At 35.1% G+C, this 24,253-nt stretch overlaps 1 protein-coding gene across 6 annotated transcripts in view; it reads left to right on the plus strand.

The window, feature by feature from the left end:
• Window positions 1-24,253, plus strand: part of ARHGEF10 (Rho guanine nucleotide exchange factor 10) — a 242,570-nt gene that overhangs the window by 78,168 nt on the left and 140,149 nt on the right. For 4 of the 6 annotated variants that reach the window (XM_007476218.3, XM_007476220.3, XM_016428721.2 and 1 more), the window contains 6 exons: window positions 1,748-1,824; window positions 5,294-5,350; window positions 10,546-10,709; window positions 14,595-14,711; window positions 17,557-17,671; window positions 20,455-20,564. In XM_007476218.3, coding sequence (XP_007476280.2) covers window positions 1,748-1,824; window positions 5,294-5,350; window positions 10,546-10,709; window positions 14,595-14,711; window positions 17,557-17,671; window positions 20,455-20,564 — 640 coding nt within the window. The remainder of the gene's footprint in view (window positions 1-1,747; window positions 1,825-5,293; window positions 5,351-10,545; window positions 10,710-14,594; window positions 14,712-17,556; window positions 17,672-20,454; window positions 20,565-24,253) is intronic. The other 2 variants (XM_007476221.3, XM_056813401.1) reach the window with 1 other exon arrangement.

A 24,253-nucleotide genomic window follows, 5' to 3' on the forward strand; every position in this document is an offset into this window, starting at 1 on the left:
ATAATTAGGAGGTGCCTAAGGAGTGCTTGTTTTATTTCATTAATTTTTATTTTAATATGACTATTTTTATGTATATTTTATTTTAAAAATGCCACTCTTTTCAGGGCTATACTGTCATCTAATTGATGGAATCAGATTCTGGGTAAAGAAATTTTCTTCACTTAATGCAATTGGCATCTGCTCTGTAATTTGTAGTCTTGGAACTAGAGTTTGGAGAGTTATATTAGGACCATTCAACCAATACAAGTCAGAAGTAGCATCTGAGTCCACCTTTTTGTTTTTTTAACTTAGAAGATGAAATAGGTTGTGAAATCAAATGAGAGAATGCTGAACTCCAAAAAACAGGGATTGTGTCGCCGGGGCTTTTCTTTTTTAAACCTTTACCTTTCATGTTAAAATCAATACTAGTTATTGGCTCCTAGTCATAAAAGCAGTAAAGATTTGTCCAGGTTCACACACATGTCTGAGGTCAAACTTGAACCCAGGACCTCCCATATTTAGGCCTGGCTTTCAATCTACCGCACCACTTAGCTGCTTGACCATGGCTTCTTATAACCATCATGTTATCTTAGTAAAAGTCTACCTTTGATTTTTCATGGATTTAATTATTAGAACTGTGAATAATATATTCTGTTCTTTCCTCTTGACATCTCGGCCTCTGCCAGGGATAGAATAATAAAAAAGAGAAAAATATCAAATGCATTTTTTGTGTCTTCTAGGACTCTCCTTACTTGCAATGCCCTTCTCTCTCTCTCTGTAAGAAAGCTCTTTCACAGATTAGTCAAGTTCTAGTTCTTCCACAAGACCTCTGCCAATCTAGCTCTCACTGATTTTTCTCCATTCTTTGAATACATTTATCCCTTTATTTTTAAAACTTTCTTTTTCCCCCTCCCCCAGCCCAGCCCAAAGTCCTTACCTTCTGTTTTAGAATCAATACTGTGTATTGGTTCCAAAGTAGAAGAGTGGTAAGGGCTAGACAGTTGGAGATAAGTAACTTGCCCAGGGTCACAAAACTAGGTGTCTGAGGCCAGATTTGAACTAAAAATTATTTCTTACCACTAATATGCAGCACCTTAGGATCATGGGAACATAGATTAAGAGTTAGAAGGAATATTAAAAGCTATTGAGCCCAAACTCTTCATTTTATAGATGAAGAAAATAGATTAATAGGAAAGTTTTGATGATTTTCATTCAATAAATGCTTGACTATCTGGATAGGATTTTGGAAGATTTATAGACCATCCCCCAAACTGAGAGAAATTAAGGGACACAAGTTCAGACATTTAGTAAGTGGTGGAATCCATTTTTAAATTTAAAGCCAATGGCACAAATCCAACACACCTTCCACCACACAACACAGCAAAAGTTATGATTTGGGATTGATTGCACCAGAGTGCCTAAAGGACACTTGGTATTACTGAGAGCTCACTAGTTTGGAAGTCATAGGTTCAAGCCCTAAGCTCTACCACTTTTTGAATTGTGAAAGTGAGGCCTAGAGCGGCATTATAGCATCTACATTTTCTCTTCTATTAAACAGGGGTAATCCTATTGATAGCACTTCTCTCCCAGGGCTTTTATCAGAAAAATGCACTATAAACTCTCTTTAAAAAGTTTATGAGTATAATTATTCCTTGGTCTATTATGATATGAAATAAAATCTTGGCTTCATGGTGAGGTATGATATGAAGGGTTTCTTTTTCTAGGTGATGATAATAAATATTAATACTCTTTGTTATCTGTTTTTAAGTGAAGACCAGGTCAATAAAGAAGACAGTCCTCTAGCCAAATGGGTTGCTGATCCTGCCAATACAGCATGGATGGAAAGTGAGTGTCATCAAAAAACAGCCCCAAAGGAGAAACTAAATTGAAAAGTTCATGAACAAAATTTCTGAAACATAGAAAAAAATCATCCATTTTACTAAAAATGTAGCATTACAGTAAGCAGTCAGGCTGAAATGAAGAAACGTTTATCAGTGCCCCTTGAAGCTGATGGGACAGTTAAGTGGCACAGTGGGTAAGGTGCTGGAAGATTCATCTTTCTGAGTTCAAGTGTGGCCTGAAAGTGACCCTGGGTGAGTCATTTAACCCCATTTGCCTCAGTTTCCTAATCTGTAAAATGAATAAGAGAAGGACATGGCAAACTACTTGGTACCTTTGCCAAGAAAATCCCTAATGGAATCAGAAAAAGTAAAATATGACTGAACAATAACAACAGGAATCTGATAGTCTGTTCAGTGCAGAATTACCTCCATAGGAAAAGGTGCTTCAGTCAATGGGCATTCCAGGAACATAGCTCCCACAGGCTTTTAATTTTTGCTGGAAGGCATGTACCTGTAATCAACTTTAAAGAATGTGATATTAAAATGCTTTGACTTCCAGTCCACAGTAAGCAATAGATTTGGAACACTCACAGGTTTTCTGTCTCTATTTGACTTTAAACCAATTCCCTTCCATGGAAATTTATTCTTTTCTCTTTTTTCCTGGAAAAGGCTGGTTCCTGTGGCAGACAGCATATGTGATCTTCTAGTCCATATATAGTTTTGTAAGTCTGTAAATATTTTTAGCTAGGCTGACTTTAAAGGTTCTATGTTGCGGGATTCCCTTTAATAGAACAATGAAAATTGGTTCCCTAATTATTCCTTTTGTTATTTGCTGGCTCACTAATCTCAGTGTAATTGGCTTGTGTGATTGACTTACAAGGTAGAGCCATCTTAGTTATCCATAATTATTAAATTATCCACTGGGATGTTTCATTCTGGGTTTTAATTATGACACTGTCAAAACAAAAAAAAAACCTATCCTAATTGGATGATTCTGCTCAGGGGATTTTAAATCAGCATCAATTTACCATCAAATTATGGACATGCTATTCCAAAGCAATTTAATTCCAAGGCTAAATTAATCTGAATTTTCTTCCTTTAGTCATTTCTCCTATCCAGATAACAACTAATTACAAGGCCTACATTTTAGTACAAACAGTAAATTGGCATCACTTCAGTAGTAGCAAATAGTAGTCATGCAGTGCAATCAAAAAGAATGCTGCATCTGGAGTTGGGGCCCCCAGCTTCTAGCCCTCATTCTGTAACCAGCTATCTGTGTGGCCCAGAGCTATCTGTGTGGCTTCCTTAACGTGGGTGTCAGTGTTTTCATCTATAAAACGAGGGATTTTCATCTCCACGATGCTTGTCTACTCTAATATTCTATAATTCTCATCAGAAACATAAATACAACATGGATTTTGATCAAAAATGTTATTAAACCAGAGTAAATATTCTGTTATATGTAGAGTATGATGGCAAGAAGGGAACAGAAAATAGTTTTTGTATGGCAATAGTTTTCTCTACATACTTTTTTAGTTTAAAAATCAAACCATGATTTGTTGGGTTTATTCATTTTTTAAACAGAAAGAACATTGACAAGATGGGATAGATCCAGAGTTAAAACTGGAATGTGAAGGGTCTTAAGACCATTCCATGTAAGAATAGGCTAGAATAAGTAGAGATTTTAAGTATGGAGAAAAGACTTGGATGGGATGGGCGCAGGGCAGTGTGATAGGGCTGCCCTGTAGAAGGAGAATCAGTCTTGTTCCTCTTGGTGCCAAGAGGCAGACCAAGGAACAGCAGGGGCAGAGAGATAAGATTTCACTTGATTTGAGGACAATCCTTGTAACTATCAGAATTCTGTAGAAGCAGAATGATTGACCTAGATTGTCCTAGAAAGTAATTGAATTCTCTTTAGGAGGCTAACTAAGGCCTGGAGAAGAACAGACTGAGTATCTTATAGAATAGATTCTTGGTTAGTTTGGGATTCCTTTTGTATACTATATAAAGATAGATTTAATATCATGAAGAGCAGCTATAGGGGATATAATGGGTAGAATGCTGGGCCTGCAGTTAGGAAGACTCATCTTCCTGGGTTCAATTTGGACTCAGACACTAATTAGCTCTGTGACCCTGGACTCTGTGACCCTGGACAAGTCACTTCACCCTGTTTGCCTCAGTTTCCTCATCTGTAAAATTACCTGGAGGAGGAAATAGCAAACCACTCCATTATCTTTGCCAAGGAAACCTCAAACAAGTCAGACCTGACTCAAAAATGACTGAAGAACAATATGCTTTAATCTGGAGATAGATTATAATCTACCTCAATTAATTACCATTTTATGCACATATTTTAAAATAGGGTTACAGTTAAGAAAATGGTTTTTAATAAAAGGGGAGATAATTGTTAGAAGTATTTAAACCATAACTTTTTGTCCATTTTTCTGTGTAATTCCTTAATGGATACAAACACTTATAACCTGGTAAAAAGCTTTTGTTGGGGCTTGTCTAGTAGGATTTCAAGCACTTAACTTGCTTTTGTTGGTTTTCAATTTAAAGCAGGCATCCTTGGAGCTTGGCTTTCCCCTCAAAAACCTCATTCTCCTCTTGATCCTCTTCAACAACTCTCAAACATCACAACCATAAAAAACATTACATGCCCTCCAGAAATATCACTGAGTTTATTGTAAATATCTTCTGGGGAAAATATTCTCTCTGGATTTGTAATCACAGAATCTGTGTTCAGAATATTCCTCTGATGATTTTGCTGCTTGTGTGACCATGAGCAAATCATTTGTTGGGGCTCAGGCTCTTCATCTGTAAAGATGGACCCTACATTCCCTTTTAGCTTTCAGTCTCTGATGTTATGATGATACTTTTTGATAAAATTTAAAATTTAATGGCAGTATGTAGTTTATCCAGGGGTGGACTATCTGGATGATAGACAACATTTTTGTCAAAAGGTACAGAAAGTCCAGTTAAAAATAATCTACTTAATGTTTTGGCCATCAAAATATTATCCTTTATATTATATGTAATATATATTATGCATATTACAACCTATTATATGGCCTGCACACTCATTTATCACCTTTTAGACTTTTATACAAGCTTCAGTATTAGTTTTTGAAAACTTTGTTGTTGTTCAGTCATTTCAATAGTGTCTGACTCTTCATGAACCCAATTTAGGGTTTTCTTGGCCAAGATAGTGGAGTAATTTTTCATTTCCTTCTCTACTTCATTTTACAGATGAGGAAAATGAAGCAAAAAAGGAATAAGTGATTTACCCACAGTATACAACTAGTAAATGTTTGAGGTGGGATTAGAACTCACAGAGTTCTCCCTGCTCCAGATCCAGCACTCTCTCCTCTGCAGCCACCTAGATGTCCATGAAAACTCATGGTTGTGTAAAAAATGAATAGCAATGAATTGTTTTTGCTTAGGTTTTAAACTTATTTCTTTTATTGTTTTAGACCCAGAAGAAGTGATTTATGATGATGTGCCAAGAGAAAATTCAGACTCAGAACCAGGTTTGACTTTAGAGTGCAGATATTCATCCTAACATCTTTTTTTCCCTCCCATGTGTGTGTTTAATTGATTACTTTGGATAACTTTAATCTATAAATATTGATAATAATTCATAATATCTTATCAGAACGTAGAGGTTTGTGTCTTTTTAAAATCTTTCCTCCCTCCTCTTTCCTTCTTGTTTTCTCTTAATTGAATTCTAGTTCTGCTTCCTACTTTGTCACTGTGGGCAAAGCAGTTAGCAGTCAGAACACTTTTACTTCAAATAAGAAACACTGAGTTCCAGTCTTACTTCAGATACTTATTACTTACATGACTGAGTAACTGAGACTTTAACTTAACTGCTGTGAAACTTAGATTCCTCATTTTCAAAATGGGAATTAAGATAGCATGTAAAGTGCTTTGGACATTAAAATGACCATATGGATGTGAATTGTTAGTATTATATATCATTATCTTTATTGTCCTTTCCAGGGTTCCGTTTCCTCACCTGTAAAGTGAGAGAGTTCATTCGAGGTAGTTTTTAAGGCCATTTTTACTTCTAAATTTTATTTAGAACTCTCTGGAATTGAATACCACTGAATTTCTGAATCTTCTCAGGCAATATTGATTAGCATAGCTTCTGAGTATTGGGCTCACTGGCAGCAGTGTTCAATGTGTTCATGAGGGAGAACAATGCTAAAAGTTGCTGTGGGCAAAATATGATCTCTTAGGGAATAACAGTAGACTCGGTGTGGAGATCTTTCAATCCACAGCCACTAGGTAAGGGTATTGAGGGATCTCAACCAACTGGAATGATCTCAGCTGGGAAGGAAAGTGCCCAAGGCCAGATTATTGTGCTTTGGTGACACACAGCTTGATTCCTGTCAAGCTAAGAGAAGAACATGCCAATCAGCGGCCTCATTGGGAAAAACAGATGCCAGTGTCTGGCTTGAGTTGTTTTTCCTGGCAGCGAGAGAAGCCTTCTGAATCCAGGACCCCATAGAGGATCTAAATCATTTTTGTAGGACTTGACATTGCCTGCTTCTGGCTCTCGAAAAAAGGAGAATAATTGTGGAGAATAAGACCAGCAGTGCTTTAAGAAATATGGAGGAAAAAGACAACAAGCATTTATTATATAATTATTACATGTCAAGGACTGGACTAAGAGCTGGTGAGACAAAGAAAGGCAAAAGAATATCTGTGCTCTCGAGGAGTTCACAATCTAGTTAGTGTGTCTATACTTGTTAAAACCACATTCATTTTTTGGTAAATGAGAGGAGTCAGTGCCCTTATTCTTCACAAAGCTGATGGGGGCAAAAGACTTTAGATAGTAGAAATACTAAAAACAAAAATAGTTTTACAAGGTTGCATCTTTTTTTTCAACAGTTTAATCAATAACTTTTAAGTGAAGGTTTATCACAAATTTTCTAATGTGCCCCGTCCATATAGAGTGGAGAAGAAATATAATGGAATATAGAAGACATATAATGCAGGTCTATGCTCTCAATGATCTTACAGTTTTATCATACTGTCAGAAGAACACTAATTCAAGAGATGGAGGACCTGGGTTCAAATCTATTTGATTCTGTGAGACTTTGGGTAAAGTTGTTTAATCTTTCTGAATCTTCAAGATCTCAGTGTCCTTCCTCATGGATAAAATGACATACTTGGACTAGGCTTTCCAGATCTAAATCTAGTATAATCTGTATGATCTAACTCTATAATCTTGCTCAGGGATACACCTCTACATAGTGAAAAAATAGCAAAGTGAATAAGAGAAAATAGAAGCCAGTGCTGTATACAGTACTATGCATGCTCAAAAAGAGGCACATCCATGAAGGCTAAAGTAATCCGAGGAGGCTTCATGGGAATTGAATTGGATCTTGAAAAATAAATAGGATTTAAATGGCTGAGGAGGGGAAGAGGAAAGGCATTGAAAGTTCAGGACACATTTTATTTTGCATCTTTGTAGCAATTGGTGCCCAGACCTTCTTTAGAACTGAATGTGAGAGTAAGGGAGGACATTTGATGCTGTAGAAAATACACCAGAATTGGAGGCAGAGGACCTGGGTTCAAATCCTCTTTTGGCTACTTGCCTATATTGCTTGGGGAAAACCACTTAATGTTTGGGCCCAGTTTTCTCCTCTGCAAAATGAGGGTTTTGGACAGGATAATATCTAGGGTCCCATATACCCCTAATTCTTCTTTGGACAGTTAATCAGGCAAATGAGAAGTCATTTTGTTCACACAGAAGATTGATTTGATTTTAGTCACTAAATTGACAGTGTTTTGTGAATAAAGTCATTGATGAATCTACCAATTGGTTGTTTTAGTGTTGTATAGATGCGATCTACATGCTGCCATTTAGCAATATTTTAGGATTATAGATTTAGCACAGAGAGTTTTATTTATTTCCCTCCTTTTAAAAATAAGGAAATAGGGGAGCAGCTGGGTAGCTCAGTGGATTGAGAGCCAGGCCTAGAGATGGGAGGTCCTAGGTTCAAATCTAGGTTCAGACCCTTCCCAGCTGTGTGAACCTGGGCAAGTCACTTGACCCCTATTGCCTAGCCCTTACCACTCTTCTGAGTGACTTTGGACAAGCTACTTTTTCCTCTATGGGACTTGGTTTTCTCATGTACAAGATAAGGAGATTATACAAGATGTTCACTAAGTTCTTTCAGTTATAAATACCACGATCTACCTAAAAGCCAATTACAAAAATGTGATATTTTTATTGCAGAAGATATTGAAGAGTGTAAGATTAAAATTAATATCCAATAACTCCAAATATTATATTTTATAAGATTTATTAATAATCACTTGAAGTAGAGGAGATAAAAAGACAAAAGTAAAGAAGCATGAGTAAAGGCAGCTTTTCCAGCCATGTTTTCAGAAATAAAAGAGCAAAGAGGGGACAGGATTACAGAACCTTATCTCCAAAATGTAAGGATGAAAGTGGGATGCTGGGAAGTGAAGTCCTGGGGCACAAAATTCTAATTACACAACAGGTACCCTATAATGAAACTGCTCACATCTTTTTCTTTTCCCCAGGCATCTTTTAAAAAATTCATTCTTTACTTTTCAGGATATTTGAATAGAAGTTTAAAATGCACGTTATGCTTTTAGAAGAATTAATGTGAATTTATGAAGAAAATGAAATAAGTTGATATATAAAGGACTTGGGATTATTATTTTGACTTGAAAAAATGTTTCTAATTTTAAAAATGCAACAATTCCAAATGCATCCAAATCTTTTCTTTTATGTGCTTTCTCTTTTTATGAGAATGTAATTTTCAGTGCTACTTTGGTAATGACTATTTTTAGTGGCTTGTGAAAATATTCTTTACAACAGGTTTAATTGAAACAACCCAAAGGATAGACTTAATTAAGGAAATGCTGGCAAGTTTTCACACTCTAAGAATGCCATTTTTTAATTATTCTGCGTAGTTTTTCAACCGAGACTCAATCCAAAGAAAAATCTTGCCCAAAATAGACATTTATAATGACACATTTAATAAATAATTGAACTTGGTGCAATGCAGATATTCTTGGCTTTCCAAAAGGGACTTCTTCTAGAAGCAGATTCTATAGCAAGTTAAATTATAGGAAGCATTTTCTGAAAAGAAGGATCTGAATCCACAGTGCTATATGCCATGTATCAATTGTGCATAATTTTAGTCTGTACTTTTTATGTCCTGAGTTTGGGGAGATGAAACACTGATAGTAGAGCCAGATTACCTGAGTTTGACTCAGCTCTGCCCCTTTTCTAGCTTTATGATCACACAATTTCTCTGAACCTCAGTTTCTTCATCTTTAAATAAGGAGGGCAATCCTTTTTCTGCTTAGCTTACGTGGTTGTGAAACTAAGAGAATGTGCTTGAAAATTTTTTTAAATCTCAAAGCATTATGTAAATAGCAGATAATGTTATTATATTTGCACGGACATTTACTAACACCAATGAAACCATATATTTACATATAGAGGCACACCTGTCTTGAAATCAAGTTGTCCTCTCTGAATGTAGATTAAAGTTATAGTATTGTTGATAGGCTCAAGAAGCAGAATTGCATACATGAATTCCTGATTTCATTCTCTTTGAAATATTCAGTGACTATTTACTTTTTTTTTTTAGAATGTTTTTCCATGGTTACATGATTCATGATCCTCCTGCCTCCTTTCCTCCCACCTCTCAAAGCTTTAAAGCAATTCCACTGGGTTATACAACAGTGACTATTTACTGATTCTTATAATGAAATTATTTGAATCTTGAGTTTTAGAAAGAAAATTTGCATCAGAGCCTATTATAGCAAACAATTAAAAAAGATTAAAATGATCAGCACACAATTCATAAACATTGGAACTGATTCATGTGAGAAATTCAGATATAATACAGTATGAACACAGTAAAGTTCTATTTAAAAAATGAGAGAATTGAGGTTCTAAAAGGTTCAGTTGCCCATGATCATACATTCAAATGAGGAGGCGAGTTGGGACTCTATTCCAGGTCTTCTGACTCCAAGTCCAGTGTTTTTTCCATTAAACCAAAAAGCCCCTTTATAGGCTGGAGCAGTGGTTCCCACTTAGTGGTTTGTGAACCCTTTTCTTTAATGGCATCTTAAGCAATAAATAATTGTAAACAATATTATGAGTAGTATATTCATTATTCTAGAGGTTCATGACATAATTTTTTGTGACTTACTGAAAGGGGTTCACAAGTCTAAAACTTTGGGAACCACTGATCTAGAGGGACAATCTGAGAATTCAGAAGACCAGGGTTCAAGGTTTTGGGCACATACTAGCTGTGTGTCCCTGGGGAAATCATTTAACTACTCAAGGCTACCACACAACTAACTGCTTAGCTACAGAGCAAGTGCTCATCAGTTGGTAGATAGAATTCCTTTGTTAGAAAGTTCTTATTCAAATGAAATCATGAGTCTTGTTAAAAAAAATGTAATTATGAGGGTTGAGTTGAAAGCCATGGGTGGAGGCTTTTGGTTAATTCATTTTCTCTGGAAAATAATAAAAGCATTTCCAATTTTGTCCTTTGAAAGGAATAAACCTCCACAGTCAGCATCTCACTTGTTGTAATGATGCATGAAATATTCCAAGCCATATTGTAGAAAATTATAACTAGTTGAAGTGCATGTTTAAGTTTAAAACCAAGTGACTTTCTGCATTTTCATTTTCATTCCATTTTGGTATTAATGCATGCAGAGGAAATGATTTATGATGATGTTGAGAATGGGGATGAAGGTGGCAACAGCTCTTTGGATTATGGGTGGAGTTCAAGTGAATTTGAAAGCTATGAAGAACAAAGTGATTCAGAATGCAAAAATGGGATTCCCAGCTCCTTTTTGCGAGGCAACCACAAAAAACAAGTATGTAACTAAAACACTATTCATTCGCATTGGATGGTCTCCTGCCTTTTAAAAAATGCATTTTAATTCTTAAAGAATTTAAGTCATTTTTGAAATGGAAATTAAAATATGTTTAGGATGGTGAATTCATAAAAGTACTCAAAAATATACTTTAGTAGATTAATTTGTAAAAAATGCTAAAGAAATCATAAATTTCAGAAATTTCATAAAACTCCATTTAAATATTAATAGAGTAGATTGCTATACAAAGACATTTTATAGAAATTCCTAAATGGGTGTATTTTGAAAACTATATTTTCATGACCCAGTTTTGTTTAAAGTAGACCTTGCTATGTTTTTTCAAAGTAATGTTTTGGACTTTGGCCATTTTTACCATAACATAGGAAGAGAAACTAAAGAGGGAAAAATAATAGTTTGAGAACACTAAAATTTTCCTCTTCTTTCTGTGTATGTCATGTCTTATAGATAATGTTTTTTGCTAACTGTTATTGAGATTACAGATCTCAAGAGGGACCTTGAAATTTTAGGAAAGTAAAAAATATATACCTCTGTCTCTAACTTCAGTTAATGTGTTATATACATTTTTTTTTGAGCTGAAGTTTTAAGTATTTAATAGTGACCTGGTATACCTTATCTGTGTCTTTGTTTTAATCAGTCATATATGGACTGGTGTTAAATAACCACATGAATACAACTGAACCTAATTTGTATGGTTAAATTGGCCCATATGCAAGATTGGCTTCATCCATTCATGTTTGTTTTCCTCTAAATGAATTGGATCACTGAAAATTAGGCTGGTTCAAGCTAATTGATTTAACCTATGTGATTAAGGTTCTGACTATTAACATGGTCAAAAATAACTGTTTTAACCCTAGAACATGCATTGCCACAAACTCTCAAAATCCAACCTATCTGTGCTTTTCCAACTTGGGTTTCTTTAAATATCATTAAAAAATACCACCAGTTCAATTTATAGCAACAAACTTGGTTACTTCTCCAAGTAATCAAAGCATTAGAAAATTGGATTCTTTAGGTACTGTAAAATTTAGCTACGGATGAAATATATTCTATAATCACAGGAATTGAGAGCTGGGGTCAAACATCTTTTATCAAAGTGAACTTTCTAAGAAAGCAAGTTACTTTTATGACTTGAGTTTTGAATTTTGTATTAAAACTTCTTCAGAGGTTGTAACATCCATAGGCTCCAATAGGATGTGGTAATAGATGCAGTTTGTACACAAAAACTCTTAGTCACAAATTTATTATTTGAATAGGTATGTTTAATTTATTTTTTTCTCTTCTTTCCCTGACTATGAAATTAGATTAAAAAGCCTTTGAGAAGAGAAACAAAGATTTAGATAATAGAAATTTAAATAGAGGAGTGCTATAAACTTAAAGTAAACAAGAGATTTGAGTTTGAGATCTTTGGTTTTGAGACTGGTCTTGATGATCACCCCCTTTTTAGGTCCTCATTTCATTGATTCACTCAAGTACTACTTGATAAAATAAAGGTGTCCCTGAGTTCTCAAAAGACTATGCCAGCTGAGCATTTCTCTCTCCCCCCTAACATCCCCCACCTCTTGCTAACTAGAAAGACTTCAAAGATGGACCTGGTGATGGATTGTGTGCAAACCCTCCCCCCCCCCCCCATTTTACAGTGTAACCAGGTCTGAGGATATTTTTCACTAGATTGATTATAGGTGGATAATTTTCTGGCCACAGCAACTCTTAAAGATCATATTGTGTGGTATAAAAGAATTGCAATTGTATTGATTGGTGGGGATATTCACATTGAGGAAATCATAGTCCCTTGAAGTATTCAAGTAAATAAAATCTAGATCAAATGAGTAATGCCTTTGGAAAAGCCAGTTAGTTTCTTCTAAAAAGACTCTAGGTGCTGTTCCTTTACCCCATTTCTAGCCCTTTTGCATAGAAGTGCAATATATTTTGCTTTGGAAAGAAGTTTGCGCTACCTGTCTACTAAGATTCCAACTCTAAGCTTTTGTGTTTCTAGTATAAAAGATAGTGACATTGTCCAATTGTCTTTGGGCAACATTTTGCCACTACCAGCAGTGTGGTATAATGAAAAGGACATTTGACCTGTGGTCAGCAGATGGAGACTTGAATCTTGCTTCTACCACTCTTTTTTATGATCTTGGGCAAGTCATATGTGTCCAGATTCTGCTTCTGACACTGGCAAGTCACTTAGTCATTCAATCAATCAATAAAATCAGCAAGCATTTATTAAGTATATGCTTTATTTCAAGTACTGTGGCATTGTACTGGGAATACAAGAACAAAAATCAGATAGCTCTTGATCTCAGGGTTTTATATTCAACTGACCCCTCAGTGACCCTAGGTAATTCTCTGAAGACATTAATTCGCACAAATATTTATAACCTTAATTAGTGGTGGGAATTTCTCACCAGAGGGTTTATAAAAAAATTGAATTCACAGGTGTAGACCGTAAGAATTCACAGATCTAGATATGGAAGAAACCTCAGAAACTATCTACTTGAACTCCCTCTTTTTACAGAGGAAGAAACTGATCCCAATGAGGATTGCCTAATGTCACATTTAAGCTTCAGTCACGAGATTTAAACCTAGGCCTTCTGACTCCAGAACCAGCGTTCTTTCCACTATTTCTCAGCTCCCATCCCCCGTCCATCCCTCCACACAAAGATAATAATTATACTTTTTTTCAAGGAGTATTTGTGGGCATAAAATATACGTAAAAGTACTTTGTTAACCGTTAAGGCCAATATAAAGGTGAATTATTCATATTATCTATATAGTCATTGCTAGAACAATTTATCCCATCTCTAAAATCTGAAACATCACTAACATCTTAGTAAAAGGAGATCTAACCATTGGCCCTTACTTTAAAGAGACCTTTGTTTACCTGCTTTCCTCACAACTACAAATAACTGTCATCCTTGAACTGAGGTTGAGTAGATTAGCATTCCTCTCTATAATTCCTATTAAGGAAAGCACTTATTTGTTCTGCCCCATACCAGGTTCCAGAATTTCAGAGGATGGACTTAAAATAAAGATTTAGCACACAAAGGAATGTTGAAAACATAACAAAAAATAAAAATATATATATATATATTTTTAAAACTTCAACTCAAAAAAAGGCTCCATTTTTTAAACTTTGCCCAAAATAGCTCTGTCTGGGAGTAAGCATGAGAAATGCTAGCCCTGAAGGAGCTATGTTGTTTTTGTCTGTGTTTTTGAGACATTTTTGCTTAAATAAAAAAAATACTTTGTGGATTTAAAAAAAATTTGTTCAGGGAACTAAACCCATAATGTTGAGAGCAATTGATGTCAGCTTGCAGACTGTTCAAGGTTTTAATTTTTCCTTGTTATTGAAAAGTGGGTATTCAGAATTGTCAAGCACATTGCCTGGCATTTTATGCTGTAAGCTTGAGTCAAAAGAATGCAATTTTATTGAAAACACACCAATAGTTAAAATATTTTGTTGTACACAATGTTAAAGGAATGATTTTTCAATTTAAAAAATAATTTAGTTTTTATTTTTCATTTAGCTATTAATATCCAGGCACCAAGAAGTCTTCCATCTGGCTTACCTAAAGTAATTGTGGTCTCTTGACTTCTGGGTTTTAATTTTCAAAAATCAGTGGTGCTAAATAGAGCATATGTCATGCTTCACCTGTCTGTGCTTGTGCCTCCTGAAAGACTCAGGATGTGCCACTGTTTGAGCATCCATACCAAACCAGGTTCTCATATAATATATATATATATATACACCATTTGTCAGACAAAATTGCATGTGTGACATCACTGAAGTACTTTCCATTTACACTTGTCAAAAAGTACTACAGACTTTTTTTTGAAAAGATTGTATTTCTTTATGCACTGTAGCTGTCTCATGACCTAACCCGTTTAAAGGAGCACTATGAGAAAAAGATGAAAGATTTGATGGCAAACACTGTGGGAGCAGTAGAGATTCAGCAGCTAAAGCAAAAACATGAGCTGAAGGTAGTGTGGTTAATCTTTTGACCAGCTACATTTTAAATGATGATTTGAAAACAGAGTTTTATAACTTTAAAAAAAATAACAGCCAAACGGATTGTGATTTTAATTATAATATCTTTGTTTTCTGTAAAAAGTACACTGTCAAGTAACTTTTACAATAGTTTGGTCTTCTCCATTTTTGTGACCCCCTTTAACTTCTTTATATCTCTGACTAATGCCATATTGAAACTAGGTTGATTATTTAAGATTTTCAAGTAATTCATCAGGTTGAAATATCCTTACAGGTTTGGCTCTGTTAAGATAATGTCATGAAAATTATATATTCTAATTAAGTAGAATTTGTTTGCTTTTATATATGAAGTATGTAGAAAAGAACATAAGTTAGGGTATAACAGAGTCTGATAGTATAATATAGGTTACAAATAAGGTAGGAACTCTGAGAAAGCCAAGAGTATTCAAAGAAGGACTGTGTAGTGAATGAGCCTCCAAAAATTTTTTAAATTTCAGAATAATGATGAGGAATATTTGAAGTGTTTAGCAGAGGAGGTGGGAGTTACATATGAATAAAAATAGTTCACACTGGGGAATAATGAGAAATCAGATTAATTAGGTAAACTGGAGACAGATTATAGATTGTTTTAAATTTAAATAACTTAATTTAGTCTTAATCCAGTAGAATATACAGAATGACCAACTCTTTTGCCAGAGAGTATTGGGGCAAAAGTAGTTCTGTAGAAGGAGAAATCAGGGGCAAGAAAATCAGTTAGGATTACATATTTTTAGTACAGAAAAGAGTTATAAGTCTGGACTGGACTAGTATAGGAATTATGAAAATAAAGTGGAGAGGGAAAAGCTAATAGATATGAATTTGCAGAATTTGGCAATTTATTACATATATTTAATTGTATATAACATATATTTGATTATATATAATAAAGAATAACAGTTAAGGAAATATCAATATTTCCTCAAGTCTAAGATTTCAAGCCTATGGGTGGTTTAGAAAAGAAAAGTGATATTTGTAGAAATGGGAAGTTCGGAATGGGAATTTACTGGGGGTGTAGGGTGATGTGTTCATTCTTGATTGGTTGGTGTCATTACAGGTAGCTAGAAAGAAGGGACATTGGTATAATATTAATCTTGGACATCTCTATTTAGGGATCATAAATGTGGAGGTACTTAGCTGAAGTTATAAGAAGTGAACTCTCCAAGGAAGAGAATGAAAACAGCTGATTGAGCTGTAAAGAGAACCCACATTGAGAGAGTGGGAGAAGAAGGAGGAACCAGACATTAAGGATGTGGGAGAGGAAGAGATAAATAGATTATGTATTATCACAGAAAACAAGTAGAGAATTTAAAGAAAGGAAAGCTCTTCAAAGATCAAGTAGAGTCAATTGTCAGAATTCTTTGATTTCTAAATAAATCCCATTATATTGGCTCTTTTCCAATGAGTAACAAATGGGAATAAATGTTGAGATTCAGAAACGAAGTATTACAATTATATATTTACTTTATTTTGATATTGATGAATGAATATATTATTGGAACTTTTGGCTTGATATTGCTAGGGTAAATTTAGTAAGAATTTATTAAATATCTGATATTTGCCAATGCATTACCTTCTATTCAATGGATGCAATGATAAACATGACAGGTCCGTTTTACAGTCTCAGGAGGAGAGGGAAAATGTATATACAAATAACAGTGATACAAAGGGAGAGTATGATAAGTGCAAAGAAGACAGTTAGGCAAAGAGACCAAAGCAAAGTGCTCCAAAAATTTGAGGACAGAGACTTCATTTTCAGGTAGAGGTATTAAGAAAAGCTTCATTCAGATGGAACCTGATTGGTTCCTCACAAGAAAGGGAGGTATTCCAATAAGTGGCGATGGGACAATAGAGAAAAGGATCTATTCTAGGCAAGGGAAATAGATGACATAATGACAGAAGAGGGCTGAACTAGGATAGAACCTGTACAGGAGCTTAACTTGGCCATAATGTTATACACCTAAAGGAAAGCAGTATAAGAAATCTAGAAAGGTAGATCTAACTAGACTGTGGCAGGTCTAGGATAAGAATTATACTTTTAATTTGGTAGGCATTGGGTAATCGCTGACTATTTATGAATAATGACAATATTAGAGCTGTTTCTTAGGAAGATATCTTTTATGAAGGATCAGTTGGAAAGGAGATAGAGAGAGGCCAGAAGATCAACTAATAAATTATCACAATAGTCTAGGTGAGAGGTAATGAACACCTATCCAAGAGGAAAGTTATTGTTGGGTCTCTCAATCATTTGGTCTCTTTTGTTTCAAAATCAGCTTTTGATGGGTTCATTGTTCTCTATGTTCTGGTTAGCTCAAGTCAAAAGTAATTTTACATTGTCACATGAATGGCTTTAAATAGTTCTCAGAACTTGGGCTGTTCTCATTTGACCATTTGTAGATTGGCAGCCCTATATCAAGTGGGGACTTAAGCACAGGAATGACTTTTACCTTTAGAATGTAAATGGTCAAACATATGAAATGGGAGCCCTGGAGAGAATTAGTTCTATTTGACCTGTCTCTCTATGCTCATTATGCTTATTGGCCTTTCCACTCTTTGAATATGATATATACATGTACATGTATAAATAGGTAATATAAATACATGTTGTATATACTTAATTATTTAATGAATAATGTACTTTTAAATGAAAAAAAAACTCTACCTAAAAGATTGAGACCAAACTACTTGACAGTATTCTTTTAAAAGAAGCTAGTTAAATGTAGAGATCTGTGCCATAGATATTTGTTGAACTGCATCAATAAGCAGCAGATTCATATTTTACCATTTTTTTCTCTCTTGTAGATGCAAAAACTTATGCGGGCAGCAAAAGAAGGTACCAAAGATGGCCTTGAAAAAACCAAAGCTGCTGTGAAGAAAGGCCGCTCATTCATCCGGACTAAATCATTTGTTTCCAATGGTCAGTTCTATAGAGTTGATGTTACTGTTGAGGGTGGGCACACTGGGAATGATGTAATTCTTATATCTTACGTGTGACTATCTGTGCGGCAAGAGTCAGGATCTTCCATGAGGCTCTATTCATGGAGTGAATGATACTTTTGTGCTTTTCTACGCCAGAGAAAATGATAGCAGTATCTTGAAAACATTGTCAGTGGATGATGGAAATTCTCCAAAGTAGAGACTTTTCTCAGTTCTTTTAGTGGTCTAGATGGAAGAAACCATAATTAACATTGAAACGATATGAATGGAAAATAATATGGTCCCAAATTTAAGTGACTGATAAGAGATAACTAATTAAGATAAATAAGAGAAGTCCCTTAGCTTCTTGAGGATTCCATCATCTTTCCAAGAAAATCCAGCCAGTTACAGAAGAATTGCCAATTTGCTTCAGTGTTGAAGTTTTCATACCAGGTATTTCTTACAATCTGTTATCACAGGTACAGAATAGAAAATTACACATTGAAATATTTAAGTAGGATGAAGGATGTAAAATTTAATTCCTTCCTGGGGGATTTGCATGTTAGCAGAGGTTAAAATTTTAATCTTACTGAAACAAGACTTGGCCACATCCTTTAGGTGTCAGTCAGATGAAGAGGATTTTGCTTTTGCTTAGAGTCGTTTGGGGGCAGTGAGTGGTTGAGTGATTTGCTTATGGTCATACGCCCAGTATGTCAGAAGACCACCCAGTTCATCTATCCTCCACACCAGTAGGTTATGTCTACTATATGGTCTGATGGTTTTCCCTGCTTTCTTCAATTTAAGTCTGAATTTTTCAGTAAGAAGATAATGATCTGAGCCAGAGTTGGCTCCTAGTCTTGTTTTGATTGACTGTATAGACCTACTTCACTTTTGGCTACAAATATATAATCAATCTGATTTTTAGATTGAACATCTGGTGATGTCCATGTGTGGAGTCACTTTATAGACCTAAGTATTTACTAATAGCAGTTACTGATTCAGTTGTTGGTGCCCCAGAATATGGAAGAGAACATTTTGATCAGTGATTGAATTAATCAATGCTTCAAGCTGGTTGTTGAAATATGACCTTGATGTTTAAGGCAATTTGCTCCCTAACGGCACAGTGGAAAGTGAAATGAATTTGTGACTTGAAGGCAAGGTTTTAGAACTTACTACCTGTAAGGTTTTAGGTAAGTCATTTAGTCCCTACAAGACTCAGTTTTCTCATGTGCAAAAGAGCTTATTCTAGGTTGATCTCTTAGGTCTTAGAATTAGATCTTGATAATCAAATTGTCAGTCAATGAATTAATATATTTAAATAGTTACTATGTTAGAGCAGGCATAGACTTAGAGATAATCAGTTAAGCTTTCTCATTTTACAGAGGAAAAAATAGGCCCAAAGAAATTAAATTAGATCCTGGGATACAGAGGTATTTAGAAGAAGAATTAAACTTCAAATCTGGATATTCTAACTCCCAGGGCAGCCTTTTTCCACCATACTTGTAGGTGTATACTTGATTGCATAGACTTGTTATTAAGTGTCAGTGTCTAAAAACTTGTCCTGATTTTCAAAGCATGCATTAGGTTAATTCTTAGAGACTTTAAGATTTGGAGAATTCAGCTTTTCCAAACTCTTAATGAGAAAATTCCCCTTAAAGAGGGGAATTCAGGACTCCATTGTATTTTAAGTTTCCTTTAATTTCTTATTCAAATGTGGATATTTCAGGAGGTTATAGATTAAAAGACTTTGGGCCTTATTACTTATTATCATCAAATTCTCCAGATCATCTCCTACATTTTACAGTTTAAAAGATTATTCAAAAGAGTATTCAAAATAAATTCCCATGTGTTGGAGAATAGACAAACAAATTGTATTAGTATAATAGATTCTCAGCATTGTAAGAGAATTAGGAACATGAAGAACACAAAGAAGCTAGGAAAGACATAAATGAACTGATGTAAAATGAAGTAAGCAGAGCCAAGGAAAGTATACACAAGGACAACAATAATATAAATGGAAAGAATAAACACAAAACAATTGAAAGTGTCTTGCAAAATTATAACTTTGACTCTCAAAAAAAGGCATTAAAAGATGTATCTCCCTTCATCCTCTGTAAAGTTGGAGGTTGGTGGGGGAAGGAAACATGGCATAAAATATTTAGGTTTGAGGGAATATGTTGATTGCTTTTGCTGATTTTTCTCTCCATTTAAAAATATTGCTATGAGAAGGTTATGGGGGAAATGGATACAATGGGAAATATAGGGGATAAAAAACAGAAGATAATAAAAATCTTTTTTTAAATGACAATCAAAATAGTATCAATACCTATTATTTGTCTAATGCTTTAAGGTTTCCAAAGTTCTTTACAAATATCTAATTTTATCCCTGGAACAACCCTATGAGATAGTTATTGTTATTATCTTCATTTGACAGATGAGTAAATTGAGGTATTCACCACTTCAGGGACTTGACCAGGGCTTCCAAACTTTAAGTGTCTGAGGCTGGAGTTGAACTCAAACCTTTTTCACTCCATATCCAGTCCACTATACCATCTACCTCCTTAAAACAACTATTTACTATATTTTTCATTTTATAGTTTATATGTTGCCAAAATGCCCTCAACTTTTGTGTAAAAGATACTAGGAATTTGCTTGAATGGAATCAATGAGAAACTGAAATTTAGCCAATTATATGCAAAATTCTTTGTGCATTCTTATTTCAATGTATCATATAATTTTAAATATATTTCCACTAAAAACAAGTATCTCACTTTCTATTTTTAGAACATAGATCTTGTCTTCAAGAGGAAGAGCTTAATTTATTTATTGATGTTGATTGTGTGCACACAGAGGCGATCATGACCCCAATGCCAGAAGGTCTGTCCCAGCAGCAGGTTAGTATATTTTGCATTGTGAGAAAACTGAATATCACCACATGTATTATGAAAGTTAAAAGTCTTTTATATGTGTGAATTCATTTGATTTTCACAATAAACTTGTGAAATTGGGTGCATTATTACCTTCATTTTATAGATGAGGAAAATGAGGGACAGAGCAGTTTCTAAGTGACTTACCCAGGGTAAGATAACTATTAAGTTTTTAATTCTGGATTTGAACTCAGGTCTTCTGGACACCAGGTCTGTGCTCTATAGCTTTCTAAATGGGTGACATGGAAAACTAAGTTATGTGAGGTAGAAAATAAAGGCAAAGAAATGTTATCAAGAACTTTCTGCTTGGCAGAAGCAGAAGACTGAAAACAGTGACAGGAATATTATACAATGAACCACTGTGAATAACAGGTGTTCTTAGCAATACAATGATCCAAGACTATCCCAAAGGAGTCATGATAAAAAGTGCCATCTGCTTTCAGAGGAAAAAAACCCTGATAGTCTCCATCCAGATCAAAGCAACCTTTTTTACCTTCTCTCTCAATTTTTTTTTTTAAATTTGAGTTTCCTCCCACAAAAGGATTGAAATGGAAAAATGTTTTAAATGATCACACATGTAAACTCTATACATCTTGCCATGGGTTGGAAGGAAGGGAGGGAGGGAGAGAATTTGAGACATTATCCTTTGAAAAATGTTGGAAGCTGTTGTTACATTTAATTGGGGGGAAATTAAGTTAATTTTTTTAAAAAGAATATCTGCTTGGTCAAATTGGCTGCAAGGAGAATGTTAGAGATTAAGTATAAAAATTTCCATAATTTCTAGATATAAATAGGCAGATTAAAAAAAGGAATTTAAAATTTGATTTGGGCTTAAGTGGAAAAAGTCTAGAATTTAAAGGCAGAAGACCTGGGTTTGAATCCTACTAGTAACTGGACAGCCTTGGCAAATCACTTGAGGCCTCAGTTCTTCATCTCTTAAATGTTGAACTATGTGTCCTCCATGGTCTAAATAAATTATGCATTGATCCAGAGACAGAGATCTGAAAAAGTGGGTGACTATGACAGAGGAAGCCAAGGAAACCTGTACAATTTATAATGTAAATGAGGAAAAAAACTTAAAACTTGAACCTAATTCAGAAACTGCTTAGCTATGTGATCATGACCAGGTAACTTCATCTCAGAGATCAGGCCTGGGTGGGGATATCAATATTTAGACTACTTTTTTCATAGGGGAATGTTTCTAAGGAAATAACTTTGTGAATATTAAAGAATTTAATAAATATTTATGAGTAGTTTTTAGTTAATTGCAGCCTTAGGAGACAAGCAGTGATTCAATTGAATTGAAATAGTATTTAAATGCCTTCCTTCTAAGTGCCAGAGATTGGGTCAGGTGTCAGGAATACAAAGATAAAGCAAGAAACAGTCAACAGACTTTGACACAAAGACCTCATATTCTAGTGCAGTGATGGTGAACCTATGACATGAGTGCCAAAGATGGCAGGCAGAGCACTCACTGTGAGCATGTGACACCCCCAGTTTATTACTAGAAAGACAGAGGGACTTGGGTGGAGTTGCTCCCCTCCCCCTCTTCATTATGCCTATGACATTTTTTTCACTTTCCCCGCCCCCTGCCCAACAGCTCAATGGGATTGCTTCCTCCCACCTCTGTCTGGGGAAAGGTGGGTGGCTCACAGGTGGTCGCACTGGAGAGAAGTACAATGCTCAGGCCACTCCCCTGCCCCTTTTTACCCCTGATGAGGACATTCCTCACTTTACCCACCCCTGCCCCCTGTGTGGTGTAAAGGGGGAGGGGCACAGCATGCAGTGGGAGGGGGCATAGCAGTAGGTCTCTAAAAGGTTCTCCATGTGTTGTAGTGAGAAAATACAACATATGTCTGGAAAAGTACCTCTCTAGAGCATTTATAAAATGATACAAAGTAATTTTGAAAGATACAAAATGTTATCAATAGAGTGATCAGGAGAAGCCTTCCCCTAGCAGGAGGAGGCAATGGAGCTCCTTTTCCAGGAAGTCAGAGATTCTGGTGATGAGTTGGGAGTCTTATTTCCAGGAATAGCCAAAGGGAAAGAGACAGGAAATGGAAACTCATGTACAGGAATACGGGAAAGGGAATTATATTAAATACATTTGGAGACCGTAAAAAGATGGCAGCTTAGTTGTGGAGGGCAAAAGACTTTTGGGGATGTGATTATCCAGAGGGATCTAGTTAAAACATAAATTGACAGAAGAGAAAATAAAACACCTCCTTCAAGAGGAGGGGAGATTAGTGAGTGGGAGCCTGGCCACTGCATCTTCATTTGTCTTCTGACACCTAAAACAATGCTATCTTGCTTTGATCTGTTCTGCAATCTTACAGCACTTACTTGGGAAATAAAGTTAAACATCAAAAGAATTTCATGTTATAATTATTTTCTCCCCAGAATCAATTCAGTATTTCTTAACAGTTACCCAGATTCATATATTTTAGTCTGTTATAATAACCCCCAAAACAAATGTGAAAGCAGATTCACTATTGAGAGGCATTGATTAACTGGATTATATCCCAAGGACAGTGAGAATGCTGAAGGACCTCAAACATAATCTAAATGAGGACAGATCGAAGGGATAGGTTATTAATTTGGAGCAGAGATTTAGGGCTAATGATGGTAAATTATAGCTATTTTAAGGCATTGGAAAGATTACCATGTGGGAGAATGGGAAATTGTTTATGCTTCAAGAAAGGGAAAACTTCCTAATAATTAGATCCATCCAAAAGTAGAAATGAATTTCTTCAAGAGTAAATTTCCCTTCACTTGAAGTTTTCAAACAAAGACTGTATGACCTTGTATAATATAGTAGTGACTATTGTATAGATACTTGATGAGCATCCAGATGAGATTCTATAAATGTTGGTCATAAACCAGCCCCCCCTCCCCATTCTATACCATCCCCCAGCATCTACTATTTCAAACACATTAGAAAACTAGATTAGTTAAGGCAAGGAAAACGTCTGGCAAATCCTTTGTATAATGATGAAACTTCTGATAAAGAAAATAATTGTTCTCTAATTATTCAAACATTAAAAAAATATGATTTTTTCCCCAAACTGGAACCAGTTTATTCCACTTGATGCTTGTGCTCTTTTACCCACTAGATGGCAGTGTAGGATGCTTAAATATCCATAGGCAGAGCTGCCTGATGGAGCTAGACACTCAGAAAATTAGTTTGATCTGAACTTTGTTAGTCATTCTGTTTGTATTATTTAAAAATCCAATATAACTTTTGTTTGATATTATAACATTTGTATGGAGAAAAAAACATATCCCAAGGACTTAAAAAATGAAAATTACAGGCTTAAAAAGTACATGTCCTGACTTTAAGGAAAATTGTCCTCTATTATGTAATATGTGCATGACTCTAATACTTCTTGGTATAATATATTTGATGTCCTTTTATATTGTATACTCATGTTAAGTCCCTCTTTTTCATCCTTCCCTGTCACCAACATATTAATCCTTTTCTCAGAAAACATGATTTTATGAGGTCATGTGGTGTAGTGAAAAGAATACTAGATTCAGAGTCAAGAGAGCTGAATCTTAAGTCCTGGTTTTATGCAAGAGCTTCATCATGGCTCTGTGTGATAAGGTCAGTCTTGATTAGCCTCAGTTTCTTTAGCTATAGAAGAGAGATAATTATG

Source organism: Monodelphis domestica, chromosome 1 (genome assembly GCF_027887165.1).
Source record: "Monodelphis domestica isolate mMonDom1 chromosome 1, mMonDom1.pri, whole genome shotgun sequence".
Taxonomy (NCBI): Eukaryota; Metazoa; Chordata; class Mammalia; order Didelphimorphia; family Didelphidae; genus Monodelphis; species Monodelphis domestica.